The 19,664-nt window shown below is 41.4% G+C and overlaps 1 protein-coding gene across 1 annotated transcript; it reads left to right on the top strand.

The window, feature by feature from the left end:
- Positions 1-2,820: 2,820 nt before the first annotated feature.
- On the top strand, positions 2,821-7,008 carry LOC118964503 (retinitis pigmentosa 1-like 1 protein). The gene is made up of 2 exons (XM_036976488.1): positions 2,821-2,902; positions 3,143-7,008. Exons 1-2 carry the CDS (start codon positions 2,821-2,823, stop codon positions 7,006-7,008), a joined length of 3,948 nt encoding a protein of 1,315 aa, XP_036832383.1.
- Positions 7,009-19,664: the final 12,656 nt, after the last annotated feature.

Below are 19,664 nucleotides of genomic sequence, written 5' to 3'. Positions count from 1 at the left end.
GCTTCAGAAGTTCCTGCTGAGGAAACCGCTAAAGAAAAAGTAGAAGCTGAGGAAAGAGCACCGAGCGCTATGTCTGCCAAGTCAACTAAGTCTAATGTTTCAGCAAGATCCAAGAAATCCAGAGCTTCTGAAGTTCCTGCTGAAGGAGAGGATCCAACTGAAGAAAGAGCACCCAGTGCTATGTCTGCTAAATCTAATGCTTCTGCAAAATCAAAGAAATCCAATGTATTTGCAAGGTCAGCAAAGTCTAAAGCTTTAGAAGTTTGTCCTGTGGAAAATGGAGACAAAGAATTTATAGGAATTGAAGAGAGAGCACCCAGTGCCATGTCTGCTAAGTCAGCTAAGTCTAATGTTCCTGCAAGATCAAAGAAGTCCAAGGAGCCTGAATTTTGTCTTCAAGAACCTGAGAGAGCACCCAGTGCTATGTCTGCTAAGTACAATATGTCAGCAAGACACAAGAAATACGACTTTTCAGATGATCCTGCTGCAGAGGAGGAGCGAGCAGCTAGTTCTATGTCAGCTAAGTCAGCCATGTCAAATTCTTCAGCTAGATCTATAAAATCTAAAGCTTCTGGAGTTCCAGCTGAGGAAAATGCAGAAGAAGTAGAAGAAACTGAGAGAGCACCTAGTACCATGTCTGCTAAGTCTGAAGCTCCTGCTGAACCTGAGAATGAAACTCTAGCTTCAGCTGATGATAACGCAGAAGAGGAAGTGGAGGTCGCTAAGGTGAGAGCTCCCAGTTCTATGTCTGCTAAGTCCAATGTTTCATCAAGATCCCAAAAATCCAATGTTTCTGCAAAATCGGCAAAGTCTAAAGCTCCGGAAGTTCCTCCTGAAGTGGAAGTGGAGGCTTCAGAAGTTCCTGCTGAAGAAACCATCGAATGTGAAGTAGGGGAAACTGAAGAGAGAGCACCGAGCACTATGTCAGCTAAGTCCAATGTCTCTGCAAGATCCAATAAATCTAAAGCTTCAGAAATTCCTGCTGAAGAAAATGCAGAAGAGGATATAGGGGAATCTGCTGAACCAGAGGACGAAACAGAGGAACGAGCTCCCAGTGCTATGTCTGCTAAGTCCAACGTTTCATCAAGATCCCAAAAATCAAATGTTTCTGCAAGATCCAAGAAATCTAAAGCTTCAGAAATTCCTGCTGAAGAAAATGCAGAAGAGGATGTAGGGGACTCTGCTGAACCAGAGGACGAAACAGAGGAACGAGCTCCCAGTGCTATGTCTGCTATGTCCAATGTTTCTGCAAGATCGGCAAAGTCTAAAGCTTCGGAAGTTCCTCCTGAGGAAAATGGAGTCGAGGAATTGGAAGACGTTAGAGAGAGAGCACCCAGTGCCATATCTGCTAAATCAGCTAAGTCAAATGTTCCTGCAAGATCTAAGAAGTCCAAGGATTCTGAATTTTGTCTTCAAGAACCCGAGAGAGCACCCAGTGCTATGTCTGCTAAGTACAATATGTCAGCAAGACACAAGAAATACGACTTTTCAGATGATCCTGCTGCAGAAGAGGAGAGAGCAGCTAGTTCTATCTCAGCTAAGTCAGCTAAGTCCAATGTCTCTGCAAGATCCAATAAATCTAAAGCTTCAGAAATTCCTGCTGGAGAAAATGCAGAAGAGGATGTAGGGGAATCTGCTGAACCAGAGGATGAAACAGAGGAACGAGCTCCCAGTGCTATGTCTGCTAAGTCCAATGTTTCATCAAGATACCAAAAATGCAATGTTTCTGCAAGATCGGCAAAGTCTAAAGCTTCGGAAGTTCCTCCTGAAGAAAATGGAGTCGAGGAATTGGAAGAAATTGAAGAAAGAGCACCCAGTGCCATGTCTGCTAAGTCAGCTAAGTCTAATGTTCCTGCAAGATCAAAGAAGTCCAAGGAGCCTGAATTTTGTCTTCAAGAACCTGAGAGAGCACCCAGTGCTATGTCTGCTAAGTACAATATGTCAGCAAGACACGAGAAATACGACTTTTCAGATGATCCTGCTGCAGAGGAGGAGCGAGCAGCTAGTGCGATGTCAGCTAAGTCAGCCATGTCAAATTCTTCAGCTAGATCTATAAAATCTAAAGTTTCTGGATTTCCAGCTGAGGAAAATGCAGAAGAAGTAGAAGAAACTGAAGTGAGTGCAACAAGCGCTCATATCTCTGCAAGATCCAGGAAGTCAACAGTGTCTGAAGTCCCTGTTAAAAAAGAGGATCAAACCGAAATAACAGCTAGAGCTATATTTGCTAAGTCCAATGTCTCTGCAAAATCTGGGAAATCCAAATTTTCTGAAGCTTCTGCTGAGGAAACAGCAGCCTCAAAAGAGAAAACGAAGGAGAGAGCACCGAGCGCTATGTCTGCGAAATCAAATATCTCAGAAAGATCTAAGAAACCTGACCATGGAACAGAGGAGCGAGCATCCAGCACTCTATCAGCTAAGTCACATGTATCTGCAAGATCAAGGAAGTCCAAAGTTTCTGAAGTTGCTGCCGAAGAAAAGGCTGCAGAGCAGGTAGAGGAACATGTGGAAAAAGCAACAAGTGCTGTGTCAGCTAAGTCTCCAAGATTAACCGGAACCCACACATCAGACAGAACCCACGCATCAGCCGGAACCCACGCATCAGACAGAACCCACGCATCAGCCGGAACCCACGCATCAGACAGAACCCACGCATCAGACAGAACCCACGCATCAGACAGAACCCACGCATCAGACAGAACCCACGCATCAGACGGAACCCACGCATCAGCCGGAACCCACGCATCAGACAGAACCCACGCATCAGACAGAACCCACGCAGATAGCATAACTGCTGAAGTGACTGAGAGACCTAAAAGCAAGATGTCCAATGTGTCGTCCCACCTGCAAGTGAAAGGACAAAAAGACAAAAACAATACGGATGACGCCAAAAGCGACAAAGGGAGTGATATTTCAACGAAGACAAACAGATCAAAGACTGCCATTAGAGATCATGTAGACACTCCCAGACCTAACTCTATTGCATCAGACATTCATCTCACTCCTACTCTACCACACTGCCCTCCAACCCCTAGAAAAATTAAACAACCTGTTATTCTACTTGGTTTTTCGAGTGACAGTAACAAGTTAAACACAGTTGATCCTCAGAAGGAGAGCTCTAACATCTTATGTGATGGTCCTTTAGAAGCAATAGACCGGAATGTCAGTGACAACAAAAGTGACAAGAGCGGCAAGCGCAAACACAGGAAAGGGGTTTCCTCTCGCAGTTCCTCCCTACAGTTGCCGGAAGGAGAAGTCTCTGAGCTGGTTCCCTCCAATCTACCTAACGCCTCTCCAACAGAGGTGGTGAATGAGTGGCTTAAGAAAATACCGTCCGACAGTGCCATGTACGACATTGGGGACGAATTCAGTGACAGAGGCCATTCACCGGAGCTGGCACCAAAGGAAAAAACGAATGGGAACGATGTCACCTCTGTGCGTGACACTCCAAAAGAAAAGGAAGAACCTAAAGAGACAGCAGCCAACCATGAGGCTGATGGTGAGGAGCCAGCAGAGACCCCACCTGAGACCCCACCTGAGACCCTACCTGAGACCCCACCTGAGACCCCACCTGAGACCCCACCTGAGACCCCACCTGAGGGCACCGCTCCACACGAGTACATATCAAAGAGCTTTCACTCCTCAGTGCAGGTGATGAAAGTACTGTTGAGTCCCAAGCTTGACCGGTGTCACAGCTTACCTGAATTTTCCCCGGTGTACGGACGTAAACTGAGCACCTCAGCCAGAGGTCTCCTGGATTGCCTCGCAAAGCTGCAGTTGATAGACTTTGATCCCAACGACGATGCAAACGCCAAGGACACAAGGTACAGAGAGCTAATGAACATCCTCCAGTCACTCTGGTTGTGTGACCCAGCAGAAGGTGGAAAGCAACAGCAGAACGGCTGTGATCAACACTCTGTGGACGGTGACACCAAAGCAAGGTCCTCCTCTGGGGTGGACGTCAGCAGTGGCTCAACAGGCTCAGGTGGTTTGGCTCAGGCACCGAACGCAGAGGGGGAAGCAATGCTGAGGGTACAAGAAGTTGACGAAACTGCAGAGGAACAGGAAAGCCCAGAGTCCTCAATCCCTATGTCTGATCCAGCCACCCCGTACGTAGCCAGTCAGGTCCAATGGACCACAGAGGAAGGAGAAGGAGAAGGAAGAACAGCAGTGGAGAAAGAGAAACAAAAAGACGAAGACGTCCCAGCGTCTGATGACACCATTAGAAATGAAAGTGTGAGAGAATTACCAGAAACACCCCCGTCTTCCAACAAGAGCTCAGACCCTCGAGAGGACACAACCTCTGGCTCTCCTCCATCTGTCCAAAGGGCACAACTAGCCAAAAAAGTTTCCCTAGATCCTGATCCTGTCTGGGTCTTGAAGTTACTGAACAAACTAGAGAAGCAGTTCATGACACATTATGTGGATGCCATGGCAGAGTTCAAGGTTCGCTGGAATTTGGACGACAGCGAACAGCTCGATGCCATGATAGCCGAACTGAAAGACGATGTGCATAGCAGGATACAATTAAGCATTGACAGAGAACTCAGGAAGATCCACGGTCGAGGTGGAAGACCTAGGCCACCCAAAGAAGAATTGTCACGAGAATCAGGTGCGCAAACTGAGACGAGGAGAAGAAGACTGAAGGTCGTGCGCAACCAGTCTATTGATTACCGAGAGGAGAAAAGCGACGATGCAACCGACACTTCTTTCAGCGACCAACGGAGTGATGATGAATATTGCCCTTGTGAAACATGTATAAAAAAGAAACTGGAATTAGGACCACTGCTTCCTGCAGAAGTTTTGCATATTGCTCCTGTCATGATGGCTTTTGATCTAAAGTCAATCCTCCAGTTGAAAAAGAACCCTGCTCCAAAGACACAAGCAGTTGATGCAACCAACGACACTGAAACTACGGATGAAGCCACAGTAGTGAAAACTAGTATTATACATGCATTTGATTTAAAGTCAATTCTCCAGTTGAAAAAGGACAATCCTCCACAGATACAGGAAGAAGTCGATGTTACAGATGAGGCTGGAGGTATAGATGAAGCAAAAGCAGCGGAAACTCTTGTTGGAAACGTTATCAACGGGGCTAAGAAAGAGGCGGATGAATCACAAGAACAGGAGGATGATGAACAGGATGATGAAATGGCTGATGAAGCTGAGGCAGCAGTAGAAGAGACAGCTAAAGATGAAGCAGGAGAAGAAGAGGATGCTGATATTGCTGAAGATGAAGAAACTGTTGACGCAGAAACTCCAGAAGATGAAGCAGTAGAAGAAGAGGAGGAAGCTAAAGCAGAAACAGCAGAAGCTGAGACAGTAGAAGAGGAAGCAGGAGAAGAAGAAACTTCTGAAGCAGAGACAGCAGCTGATGACGAAACAGCAGGAGAAGAAGACACTGCTGAAGTAGAGACAGCTGACGAAGAAACAGAAGAAGCAGCAGAAGAAGAGACTGCTCAAAATGAAACTACAGGAGAGGAGGAAGCTGAAGTTGAAATAACCGGTGATGAGTTGGCACTAGCTGAAACTGCAGGAGAAGAAACAGCACAAGCTGAAACTGCAGGGGAAGAGACAGCTGACGACGAATCAGCAGGAGAGGAAGAGAGTGCTGAAGCTGAGACAGCTGAGGGAGAAGAGCAGACAGTCAGAGATGAAACAGGAGAAGATGAGACTGAAAACGCAGGAGAAGAGTCGCCAGAACCTGTAACAGCAGACGAAGAAGAGACTGCCGAAGCAGAGGCAGCTGAAGATGAAGGAGCAGGAAATGGAGCTGAAGCTGAAGCTGAGGAGGATGTAGAAAAAGAGGAAGCTGAAAAAGAAATGAAAATAGAGCCAATAGTTGAGTCAAACATCGAGGAGACAGCTATCAGGAAAGACAACGTGGAGGAAATGGTTAAGGAAACTCCAGTGACCTCATTCGATGCCTTTGCCAGAGCAGAATACTCTGAAGACGGTGCTTACTCCGACGATGAGGATTCAGAGACTGAACGACACAATGAGGAGTCAGAGGCCCAAGAGGACAAAGCAGAAGCTGAGGCTGAGCTTCAGGTTGAGGAGACTACTGTTGTGGAGGAAGGGGAGGAGGAGCAAGAAGAAGCCGAGGAGGAGCAGGCAGAAGCTGAGGAGGAGGCGGAGGTGGAAGAGGAAGCTGAAGAGGAGCAGGCAGAAGCTGAGGAGGAGGCAGAGGTGGAAGAGGAAGCTGAAGAGGAGCAGGCAGAAGCTGAGGAGGAGGCGGAGGTGGAAGAGGAAGCTGAAGAGGAGCAGGCAGAAGCTGAGGAGGAGGCGGAGGCAGAAGAGGAAGCTGAAGAGGAGCAGGGAGAAGCTGAGGAGGAGGTGGAGGTGGAAGAGGAAGCTGAAGAGGAGCAGGCAGAAGCTGAGGAGGAGGCGGAGGTGGAAGAGGAAGCTGAAGAGGAGCAGGACGTTGAGGATACCCCAGTTGAAGAGACTCCAGTTGAGGAGCTGAAGGAGAAAGGGGAGGAGGAAGCTGAAGTGGAAGTTGAGGAGGACCAGACAGAAGCTGATGAGGAACAGGAGGAAGATGAGGATACGGCTGAAAACTATGCTGCTCCTGAGGAAGAGCCAGCCGATGAGGTGGATGATGTCACAAGCAAAGGACAGTCTGAAGACGACGGTGATGGCAATGGACCGTCTGGGACATCTGAGACGAGCCTACATAGCCAGCCAACCAAATCTTCCATGGAATCCCAACCAGGCTCGCTGGACGAAATCCTGGACGAAGAGGCAGAGAGAGAGTCCAACAAGCGAGAAGAGTTCACAGACAGGGTCGGAGATGGGCTCGGGCCACCATCTCTCTGTGAAGAGAAGGCAGATGTACCTCATGGACAAAGAGAACGAGAGCAGAGTGTCAGAAGTCACAGAGTCAGCCAGGTTCTCGAGCGACAAGTCGTCTCCCCAAAGAAGAAGACTCCAAAGAAGTCTCCGGCAAGATCTGTCAAGTCAAGCAAGGCCAAAGAGAGTGATATTGATCAAGACGATCTTGATTTCTAAAACTTCCCCATTCAAACTTAATTTACGGTATTTTGCTTGTGAAAAGAAAATTGGCCAATGTTTAAATACCCCCCCCCCCCCCATTTTTACCACATTCTTGCCTGCATATGCCTTTTATACCTCCTGTGTGCAATGCCGGTGATGAGTGGTAGTAGTGGTGTGCAGATGTGGGTGGTTATTTTATTAAATCCATTGAATATACACCATCAAAAATAAATCCATTATTAATTCGTTCAGGTAGGTACTAAGAAATATCATACGATTAATAACATCTAAAAAAAAAGAGAATAGAATAGCATATTTTGAGTTGAATTACCTCCAAATTAATGAAATCAATAGTTCATTATTTTGTTATTTAAAGACACACGTACCTGATCACAGTCAACACACACACATTTTATGGTAAGAATGTAATGGAATATAACAGAATAAAATAATAATAATATTTACCCCCACACAACTTGAGTCATGGGTATAAAATAAGTGATATTTTGAAGCAGAGCCCAAGCCTTTTTGTTCATCGTCTCTTTCCTACCCTCACTCCACGTTGTTAGGGGGCGTAGGGGCTTACCTTGAGAGTATCTGCATCATGATACCAATAGAAAATAATAGCATACCTATTTTCAAAAGCAATGTGAGTCTCATGTTCATATTTCACAATTCTAAAAGCGTATAGGCTTTAGGCGATCGAGCAAGGTAACAGGTCTACTCTTGATTTAGGCGACATTATTAGATGCTAAATGTAGATCAGGGATAGATGAGCTATATTTCCACTTATTTGCCCAGCCAGAGAATCAACCAGATCACATTGATCGATACAAGTCAGTGAAGTAACAGGCTTTTGTTTGGGTGTAAGGCTACTAGGGGCCAGGAGTGAGGAGCAAAATAATCCACTTGATAAACTACATATCCTGAATAACATGCTGGCAGAATGTTCTGATAAATCAGCCAACTAGACTGAATGTTCTGATAAATCAGCCAACTAGACTAAATGCTCTGATAAATCAGCCAACTAGACTAAATGCTCTGATAAATCAGCCAACTAGACTAAATGTTCTGATAAATCAGCCAACTAGACTAAATGCTCTGATAAATCAGCCAACTAGACTAAATGTTCTGATAAATCAGCCAACTAGACTAAATGCTCTGATAAATCAGCCAACTAGACTAAATGTTCTGATAAATCAGCCACCTAGACTAAATATTCTGATAAATCAGACAACTAGACTAAATGTTCTGATAAATCAGACAACTAGACTAAATGTTCTGATAAATCAGCCAATTGGGGACTAAATGTTCTGATAAATCAGCCAACTAGACTAAATGTTCTGATAAATCAGCCAACTAGACTAAATGTTCTAATAAATCAGCCAACTAGACTAATGTCCTGATAAATCAGCCAACTAGACTAAATGTTCTGATAAATCAGCCAACTAGACTAAATGTTCTGATAAATCAGCCAACTAGACTAAATGTTCTGATAAATCAGCCAACTACACTAAATGTTCTGATAAATCAGCCAACTAGACTAAATGTTCTGATAAATCAGCCAACTAGACTAAATGTTCTGATAAATCAACCAACTAGACTAAATGTTCTGATAAATCAACTAGACTAAATGTCCTAATAAATCAGCCAACTAGACTAAATGTCCTAATAAATCAGTCAACTAGACTAGAGGATCATGAGCATCACTCACCTCAATTTAGCTAACATTTTCCAGCCTAATGGTAGCCTAACCAATATCCAAACGGAGATTCAGTGAAAACACAAATCTGACATTGACTGATTTATCAAGACGAATCCCAACGCATGTCTCAAAGCAATGCGTTGGCACTGTCCTAATCAAAACGGTGCTGGAACTAAAGTGCATTCGAATGTGAGTTACTAGATACAGTACATTCGGAAAGTATTCTGACCCCTTGACTTTTTTCCACATTTTGTTACATTACAGCCTTATTCGAAAAATGATTTTAAAAATATCCTCATCAATCAACACACAATACCTCATAATGACAAAGCGAAAACAGGTTTTTAAAAATGGTTGTACATTTATTACGAATTAAAAAACTCTATTTAAATACTTATTCAGGTCCTTTACTATGAGACTCGAAATTGAGCTCATGTGCATCCGGTTTCCATTGATCATCCTTGAGATGTTCCTACAAGTTGATTGGAGTCCCCCTGCGGTAAATTCAATTGATTGGACATAATTTGGAAAGGCACACACCTGTCTATATTAGGTCCCACAGTTGACAGTGCATGTCAGAGCAAAAACCAAGCCATGAGGTCGAAGGAATTGTCCGTGGAACTCAGAAAGAGGATTTTGTCAAGGCACAGATCTGGGGCAGGGTACCAAAAAAATGTCTGCAACATTGAACGTCCCCAAGAACACAGTGGACTGCATCATTCTTAAATGGAAGAAGTTAGGACCCACCAAGACTCTTCCTAGAGCTGGCCGCCCGTCCAAACAGAGCAATCGGGGGAGAAGGGCCTTGGCCAGGGAGGTGACCAAGAACCCAATGGTCACTCTGACAGAACTCCAGAGTTCCTCTGTGGGGATAGGAGAACCTTCCAAAAAGACAATCATCTCTGCAACACTCCACCAATCAAGCTTTTATGGTAGAGTGGCCAGACAGGAGCTACTCCTCAGTAAAAGGCACATGACAGCCCACTTAGTGTTTGCCAAAAGGCACCTAAAATACTCCCAGACCATGAGAAACAAGATTCTCTGGTCTGATGAAACCAAGATTGAACTCTTTGGCCTAAATGCCAAACATCACATTTGGAGGAAACCTGGCACCATCGCTACGGTGAAGCATGGTGGCGGCAGCATCATGCTGTGGGGATGTTTTTCAGCGGCAGGAATTGGGAGAATAGTTTGGATCGAGGGAAATATGAATGGAGCAAAGTACAGAGAGATCCTTGATGAAAACCTGCTCTCGAGCGCTCAGGACCTCAGATTAGGGAGAAGGTTCACCTTCCAACAGGACAATGACCCTAAGCACACAGCCAAGACAATGCAGGAGTGACTTCGGGACAAGTCTCTGAATGTTCTTGAGTTGCCCAGCCAGAGCCCAGGCTTGAACCCGATCAAACATTTCCGGAGAGACCTGAAAATAGCTGTGCAGCGACGCTCCCCGTCCATCCTTACAGAGTTTGAGAGGATCTGCAGAGAAGAATGGGAGAGACGCCCCAAATACAGATGTGCCAAGCTTGTAGCGTCATACCCAAGAAGACTCGATGCTGTAATCGCTGCCAAAGGTGCTTCAACAAAGTACTGAGTAAAGGGTCTGAATACTAATGTAAATGTGATATTTCATTTTTTCATTTTTAATACATTTGCCCAAAAAAATCTATAAACCTGTTTTTGCTTTGTCATTATGGGGTATTGTGTGTAGATTGATGAGGGCAAAAAAATATTTAATCAATTTTAGAATAAGGCTGTAACGTAACAAACATTTTCCGAAGGCACTGTATGCTGCTCTTGATGGTTTAGTGCGCTTTCATACTTTTTTATTGAGTTGCCCGTTATGCAGGCCACCATAGGAACTACAAACGAGAGGAGGGCGGGGCTTACATTTTCTTCCTGGAATGTCAAGGATTTAAACAAACCAATCAAGAGAGACAAGTCAAATGCACTGTATCTAGTTAAATGTATTATAAGGATTGGATGACTTTGGGGAGATTTTAGTGAGCAACAATTTGATACACGCCTTTCTATTGATTTAGCCTACTTCATTCCATTATTGTTGCCATTCAGTGAGATTTATCCCCACAGTAATTATTTATGAATCCATCCCGTTGTGGTTAAGAAAACAGTGCATGCTTAGTGATGGGCCATGTGAAGAGATGGTTGAAATGACATGCCTTGCAAAGGTTAGGATGGTTAACGTTCACTGCCTTGCAACTATCAAACGTTTTAGAGCGTAGTGCGTGCCAATACCGCCTCAGCATTAAGGCTACATTTCATACTAAGCCGTAGGCAGAATTTGAACAGAAATTATTACTAGGTCATTAGGAGCAAATAAAACTTTTGGGCTTCGATATCGGCAATGACCTTTATGGAAAAGCTGAAAAACACAGTTGCTGTATGGTAAAGTCGGCAGAAAAACGTCTTGGTTTGAAAGGGATGATAGAATTGTTGATAATGATATCCATCACTTGATTAAATAATGATCAAAGCACTTTATTTCCGAACTACTACTGTGATTGCACACGTCACATGGTACAAGAAAGTTATGCCACAAAAAAAGGAATCTTTTAAAACTTGAAATAGGCAAACTGAAATTAGTCGAATACTCTGTTATTTTCACAGAACAGAACATCTATATTTTTCTGGAAGAATATCGAAACTTGTTTATATTATTTATTTTATATAAACTAAACTCAGCAAAAAAAATTAAACGTCCCTTTTTCAGGACCCTGTCTTTCAAAGATAATTTGTAAAAATCCAAATTACTTCACAGATCTTCATTGTAAAGGGTTTAAACACGGTTTTCCATGCTTGTTCAATGAACCATAAACAATTAATGAACATGCACCTCTAGAACGGTCGTTAATACACTAACAGCTTACAGACGGTAGGCAATTAAGGTCACAGTTATGAAAACTTAGGACACTAAAGAGGCCTTCCTATTGACTCTGAAAAACACCAACAGAAAGATTCCCAGGGTCCCTGCTCATCTGCGTGAACGTGCCTTAGGCATGCTGCAAGGAGGCATGAGGACTGCAGATGTGGCCAGGGAAATAAATTGCAATGTCCGTACTGTGAGACGCCTAAGAGAGCGCTACAGGGAGACAGGACGGACAGCTGATCGTCCTCGCAGTGGAGGACCACGTGTAACAACACCTGCACAGGATCGGTACATTGGAACATCACACCTGCAGGACAGGTACAGGATGGCAACAACAACTGCCTGAGTTACACCAGGAACGCACAATCCCTCCATCAGTGCTCAGACTGTCCGCAATAGGCTGAGAGACGCTGGACTGAGGACTTGTAGGCCTGTTGTAAGGCAGGTCCTCACCAGACTTCACTGGCAACAACATCGCCTATGGGCACAAACCCACCGTCGCTGGACCAGACAGGACTGGCTAAAAGTGCTCTTCACTGGTAAGTCGCGGTTTTGTCTCACCAGGGGTGATGGTCGGATTCACGTTTATCATCGAAGGAATGAGCGTTACACCGAGGCCTGTACTCTGGAGCGGGATCGATTTGGAGGTGGAGGGTCTGTCATGATCTGGGGCGGTGTGTCACAGCATCATTGGACTGAGCTTGTTGTCACTGCAGGCAATTTCAACACTGTGCGTTACAGGGAAGACATCCTCCCTCATGTGGTACCCTTCCTGCAGGCTCATCTTGACATGACCCTCCAGCATGACAATGCAACCAGCTATACTGCTCATCCTGTAAGACAGGAATGTCAGTGTTCTGCCATGGCCAGCGAAGAGCCCGGATCTCAATCCCATTGAGCACGTTTGGGACCTGTTGGATCGGAGGGTGAGGGCTAGGGCCATTCCCCCCAGGAATGTCCGGGAACTTGCAGGTGCCTTGTTGGAAGAGTGGGGTAACATCTCACAGCAAGAACTGGCAAATCTGGTGCAGTCCATAAGGAGGAGATACACTGCAGTACCTAATGCAGCTGGTGGCCACACCACATACTAACTATTACTTTTGACCCCCCCCCCCCCCCCTTTGTTCAGGGACACATTATTAAATTTCTGTTAGACACATGTCTGTGGAACTTGCTCAGTTTATGTTTCAGTTGTTGAATCTTGATCTGTTCATACAATTATTTACTTTTTTTTTGTTGCTGAGTTTACGTTTGAGTGGTTTTATTTAGTGCACTAATCAACTATAATTGTAATGAATAGAATAATGAATTGTTCAAATAAATGTTTTTATTCTACCCCACTATTAAAAGCCTTGGCCCTAAGGAGCTACTCGTAATTAACTGCAAATGGAGAAATAGTTATATATATATATATATTATGTACTGTCTATGTGAAACCTGAATGCAATAGGAAGTACCTCAAGCACAATAAATATATTTTGTAGATACTTCAGGATTATATATATATATATATATATAATTATTTTTTTGCAACAATCTTTGTTGCCTGTCTATGACTTTGAACACATATCATGTAGCGTGAAGCTATACATTCCAAATGTATTTATGTACAGTATGTATGTATGTATGTATGTATGTACAGTATGTATGTATGTATGTATGTATGTATGTATGTACAGTATGTATGTATGTATGTATGTATGTATGTATGTATGTATGTATGTATGTATGTACAGTATGTATGTATGTATGTATGTACAGTATGTATATATGTATGTATGTATGTATGTATGTATGTATGTATGTATGTACAGTATGTATATATGTATGTATGTATGTATTTATGTACAGTATGTATGTATGTATGTATGTATGTATGTATGTATGTATGTACAGTATGTATGTATGTATGTATGTATGTATGTATGTATGTATGTATGTATGTACAGTATGTATGTATGTATGTATGTACAGTATGTATATATGTATGTATGTATGTATGTATGTATGTATGTATGTATGTATGTATGTATGTATGTATGTATGTACAGTATGTATGTATGTATGTATGTATGTATGTATGTATGTATGTATGTATGTATGTATGTATGTATGTATGTATGTACAGTATGTATGTATGTATGTATGTATGTACAGTATGTATGTATGTATGTATGTATGTATGTACAGTATGTATATATGTATGTATGTATGTATGTATGTATGTATGTATGTATGTATGTATGTATGTATGTATGTACAGTATGTATGTATGTATGTATGTATGTATGTATGTATGTATGTATGTATGTATGTATGTATGTATGTATGTATGTTTGTACACTATGTATGTATGTATGTATGTATGTATGTATGTATGTATGTACAGTATGTATATGTATGTATGTATGTATGTATGTATGTATGTATGTATGTATGTACAGTATTTATTTATGTATGTATGTTTGTACACTATGTATGTATGTACAGTATGCATGTATGTATGTATGTATGTATGTATGTATGTATGTATGTATGTATGTATGTATGAAAGAAATAATATATGTCTTTAGCTGACTGTATGTAGTTAATCTAAATTAAAGTTTTATTTTAATCAGATTGCTCTGGCTTTAAATGATCAAATGAACATCATGTGTTTGGGATAATATGTATTTTACGAGATGGAATTGCACCTAATATTTTAACAGACACTTTGATGATAGTCTACAATACTTAATCATTTAAACTACAATCACTTTTATTTGTATTTTTAGTGGAAACAGGTTGTTGACCCACAGATTGTTTTTGTCACTTCATCTCCATTCCAGAATGTTGACCGTTTAACTTGATTATCTTGATGATGATGATGATCTTTGTCAATTCTCCCTGACATGAATAACTCTATGGTTAAAATAATATATTGCCACTTTAGGTGTAAACCTATTAAATACACACATTGGATGCGTTCTACAAACTGAAAACATAGATGCTTCTGATTTAACATCAGTGAAAGGTTCTTAAACCACCATTTTCCATTCATTCACTGCACAAGACTGAACACCAGCGTCAAATAGAAGTTATACCTAGAGAAGCAACAACACCCTGAGTCCATGATAGATATTAAAAAACCTAGAGAAGCAACACCACCCTGAGTCCATGATAGATATTAAGAAAAACCTAGAGAAGCAACACCACCCTGAGTCCATGATAGATATTAAGAAAAACCTAGAAAAGCAACACCATGAGTCCATGATAGATATTAAGAAAAACCTAGAGAAGCAACAACACCCTGAGTCCATGATAGATATTAAGAAAAACCTAGAGAAGCAACACCACCCTGAGTCCAAGATTCTCCCATTGTAGAAAAGCCAAAAGGCACGGCACCTACCGGATATCAGAAACCAAGTGGCACAATACATATCTATATATTTTAAAATATAAATATAATATAGTTTGTAAAGCGTTTGTATCAAATTCAGTTATTGTATGTTTCCCCGTGTCTTCTTCTGTGCTGTATGTATCCTGTATGAAAATATATTTTCTCAGTTGTACAGTTGAGGATGGTTAATCATGTACTGATATGGTTTATGAAATAAAATATATTTAAGAAAAAGCCTTTCTTTATTCATTTCTTGATTCCTTTTTTTATTAATTAATTCAAATATTAATTCATTTCTTGTCCTTTTCACTTTACTCATTCAATAATTTGTCTTATTTGTCCTATGGTTGTCTTGCGGTTGACCTATGGTTGACCCATGGTTGTCCTATGGTTGGCCTATGGTTGATCTATCATTGATCTATGGTTGATCTATGGTTGTCTTATGGCTGACCGATGATTGATCTATGGTTGACCGATGGTTGATCTATGGTTGTCTTGCGGCTGGCCTATGGTTGACCTATGGTTGATCTATGGTTGACCTATGGTTGACCGATGGTTTATCTATGGTTGTCTTGCGGCTGGCCTATGGTTGATCTATGGTTGTCTTACGGTTGACCTATGGTTGATCTATGGTTGTCTTACGGCTGATCTATGGTTGTCCTATGGTTGATCTATGGTTGATCTATGGTTGTCCAATGATTGACCTATGGTTGATCTATGGTTGACCTATGGTTGATCTATGGTTGTCCAATGATTGACCTATGGTTGATCTATGGTTGTCCTATGGTTGATCTATGGTTGTCCTATGGTTGTCTTGCGGCTGACCGATGGTTGTTCTATGGTTGTCCTATGGGTGACCTATGGTTTTCCTATTGTTGTCCTATGACTAATTTTTCAAGAGAAAAGGATCACACAGCTACAAAACACTCCAAATATTCAATACTGTACATCCCTCTATGACATCCATGAACCAATCAATAAGGCCTTCTAGAAAACCTTCAAGGTGAAAATCAGTAACCCATTAATAATATGGACTATCACATCAATCAATGTAACACTATGGAATCTGATCGTATATAGAACCATGTATATAGAACCATGTATATAGAACCATGTATATAGAACCATGTATATAGAACCATGTATATAGAACCATGTATATAGGACCATGTATATATAACCATGTATATAGAACCATGTATATAGAACCATGTATATAGAACCATGTATATAGAACCATGTATATAGAACCATGTATATAGAACCATGTAACACTCTGGCATCTCATAGTATATAGAACCATGTAACACTATGGCATCTCATAGTATTTAGAACCATGTAACACTATGGAATCTCATAGTATTTAGAACCATGTAACACTATGGAATCTCATAGTATATAGAACCATGTAAATAGAATCATGTATATAGAACCATGTAACACTCTGGCATCTCATAGTATATAGAACCATGTAACACTATGGCATCTCATAGTATTTAGAACCATGTAACACTATGGAATCTCATAGTATTTAGAACCATGTAACACTATGGAATCTCATAGTATATAGAACCATGTAAATAGAATCATGTATATAGAACCATGTAACACTATGGAATCTCATAGTATATAGAACCATGTAAATAGAATCATGTATATAGAACCATGTAACACTATGGAATCTCATAGTATATAGAACCATGTAACACTCTGGAATCTCATAGCATATAGAACCATGTAACACTATGGAATCTCATAGTATATAGAACTATGTACAGGTGTAGGATCTTAATTTGATCACCCTGATGTTGGAAGTTTAAAAAGGCTTACTGTATACACATACAGTTATTTCTTCATTTATATCTAGCTGTACATTCAAATGGGGAATTTGAGTCTGAACGTTCTCATAATACGTTCTCAGTTTTAATGAACATTCATCTTTCTTTGACATGCCTGTACTTATTCTCAGGTTTAGTGAATAGTCTCCCCTGTCCTGTTAGTGTGGGTCGGTGGACGAGTGACTTCCTCCTAGACCTATAGCGAGCCACTGCCACAGGCAAGGCGCCCCATTGGACAAGGCTGATGGATGTGCCTCTTACTGAGTAATCCCATTGGTCCCTACCTGAGGGTGTGTGTCATAAATAGTAGGTGTCACTCTGATGGACCGTGTGGCACTGAGGACGGTCACCTAGGTCCCCCTGGTCTGCATCACAGTATAATATGTACAATGTCTTCTTGCATTTTTACTTTAGTGCCTTGTTGCAAACAGGATGAGTGTTTTGGAATATTTATATTCTGTACAGGCTTCCTTCGTTTGACTTTGTCATTTAGGTTTGTTTTGTGGAGTAACTACAATGTTGTTGATCCATCCTCAGTTTTCTCCTATCACAGCCATTAAACTCTGTAACTGTTTTAAAGTCACCATTGGCCTCATGGTGAAATCCCTGAGCGGTTTCCTTCCTCTCCGGCAACTGAGTTAGAAAGGACGCCTGTATCTTTGTAGTGACTGGGTGTATAGATACACCATCCAGAGTGTAATGAATAACTTCACCATGCTCAAAGGGATATTCAATGTCTGGCTTTTTTTGTTTGTTTACCCACCTACCCATAGGTGCTCTTCTTTACGAGGCATTGGAAAACCTCCCTGGTCTTTGTGGTTGAATCGTTGTTTGGAAATAACTGCTCGACTGAGGGACCTAACAGATAATTGTATGTGTGGGGGTACAGAGATAAGGTAGTCATTAAAAAATCGTGTTAAACACTATTATTGGACACACAGTGAGTCCATGCATCTTATTATGAGACTTGTTAAAGCACATGTTTACTCCTGAACTTATTTAGGCTTGCCATAACAAATGGATTGACTACTTATCGACTCAAGACATTTCAGCTTTTACTTTGTAGTTAATTTGTGAGAATTTCAAGAAATATAATTCCACGTTGACATTATAGGGCACATTGTGTGTAGGCCAGTGACACAAATCTTAATTTAATCAATTTTTTAAATTCAGGCTGTAAACAACAACAAAATAAGGATACAGTCAAGGGGTGTGAATACTTTCTGAAGGCACTGTATGTGTGTATACAGTCCCCTTATCCAAACGGATTACTCATTTATCTAGCTCTTATCAATGGCTCTCATCAATTGATCATTTATGGTACACGGAGAACGGTGTTATTTCTATCAGGCAAAATAGTAGTAGATGCTTTTCCACACTTGGAACTCAGCCGTATTCATGGTTTCCTCTCACATAAAGGTGGTGGAATCAATAATAAAATAAGTCAAAAGGTCAGAATACGGCATATCTGTAGACACGCCTTCATTTCTTAGCTCTCCCAGTACGAATAGCAGGTGAAGAGCAAGTTATTAATCATGCTTAAGTTCAAGGTCGGGAGAGAAGGTTGTAGAGAGAAAAGTGCCTAAAATAGGGAATTACGTTCCATTCACGCAGAGAATAGGGTGCCGTTTGGAAAAACAGATCAAAGGTTTATTGGTCACATACAGTGGGGCAATTGTGCAAGTTCTCCCACCTAAAAAGATGAGAGAGACCTGTAATTTTCATCATAGGTACACTTCAACTATGACAGACAAAATGAGAAAAAAAAATCCAGAAAATCACATTGTAGGATTTTTAATGAATTTATTTGCAAATTATGGTGGAAAATAAGTATTTGGTCACCTACAAACAAGCAAGATTTCTGGCTCTCACAGACCTGTAAGAGGCTCCTCTGTCCTCCACTCATTACCTGTATTAATGGCACCTGTTTGAACTTGTTATCAGTATAAAAGACACCTGTCCACAACCTCAAACAACCTCAAACCACAACCTCAAACAGTCACACTCCAAAGTCCACTATGGCCAAGACCAAAGAGCTGTCAAAGGACACCAGAAACAAAATTGTAGACCTGCACCAGGCTGGGAAGACTGAATCTGCAATAGGTAAGCAGCTTGGTTTGAAGAAATCAACTGTGGGAGCAATTATTAGGAAATGGAAGACATACAAGACCACTGATAATCTCCCTCGATCTGGGGCTCCACGCAAGATCACAAGAACGGTGAGCAAAAATCTCAGAACCACACGGGGGGACCTAGTGAATGACCTGCAGAGAGCTGGGACCAAAGTAACAAAGCCTACCATCAGTAACACACTACGCCGCCAGGGACTCAAATCCTGCAGTGAGAGAACTTGCACAATTGGTATACTGGTTAGCAGGTGTTATAGGGGTGCAGCTGAATGCTTATGTTGCTCCTAACAAACAGCCCATGTTTGATGATGCAGTTGCCCTAGTTGCCATTTTAGTATGTTTCAAACCTGAGTTCAGATACATGTGTATTTGAGGATCTGGTATTTAAAATGTAAATTAATTGTGTGTGTGTGTATTTAAGTTTTGTCCAGTACAACTACTTTTATTTGAGTATAGTATATATAATAAAATAATAATAATAATTGTCTGCCAAATTGTATTTCAAATATTCAAACTACACAGACTCAAATATACTCTCATGAATTTAAAATACGGTCAAATACTTTCCAAGTGTATTTCCAGATGTATTAAAATATAACTACTTGTCTTTTCAAATATTATAGATCTGAATACTTCCCTCAAATGTATGTGAAAGTAATTGTGATATTTGAAAATATTATTTGAACCCAGATCTGGTATGTTTAGGAGTAACCCTATTATAATATTGCAAACA

The sequence above is a fragment of the Oncorhynchus mykiss genome, chromosome 4, assembly GCF_013265735.2.
Source record: "Oncorhynchus mykiss isolate Arlee chromosome 4, USDA_OmykA_1.1, whole genome shotgun sequence".
NCBI lineage: Eukaryota > Metazoa > Chordata > Actinopteri > Salmoniformes > Salmonidae > Oncorhynchus > Oncorhynchus mykiss.
The sequence above is the reverse complement of the archived record's forward strand: the minus strand, read 5'-3'. Positions and strand labels throughout refer to the sequence as shown.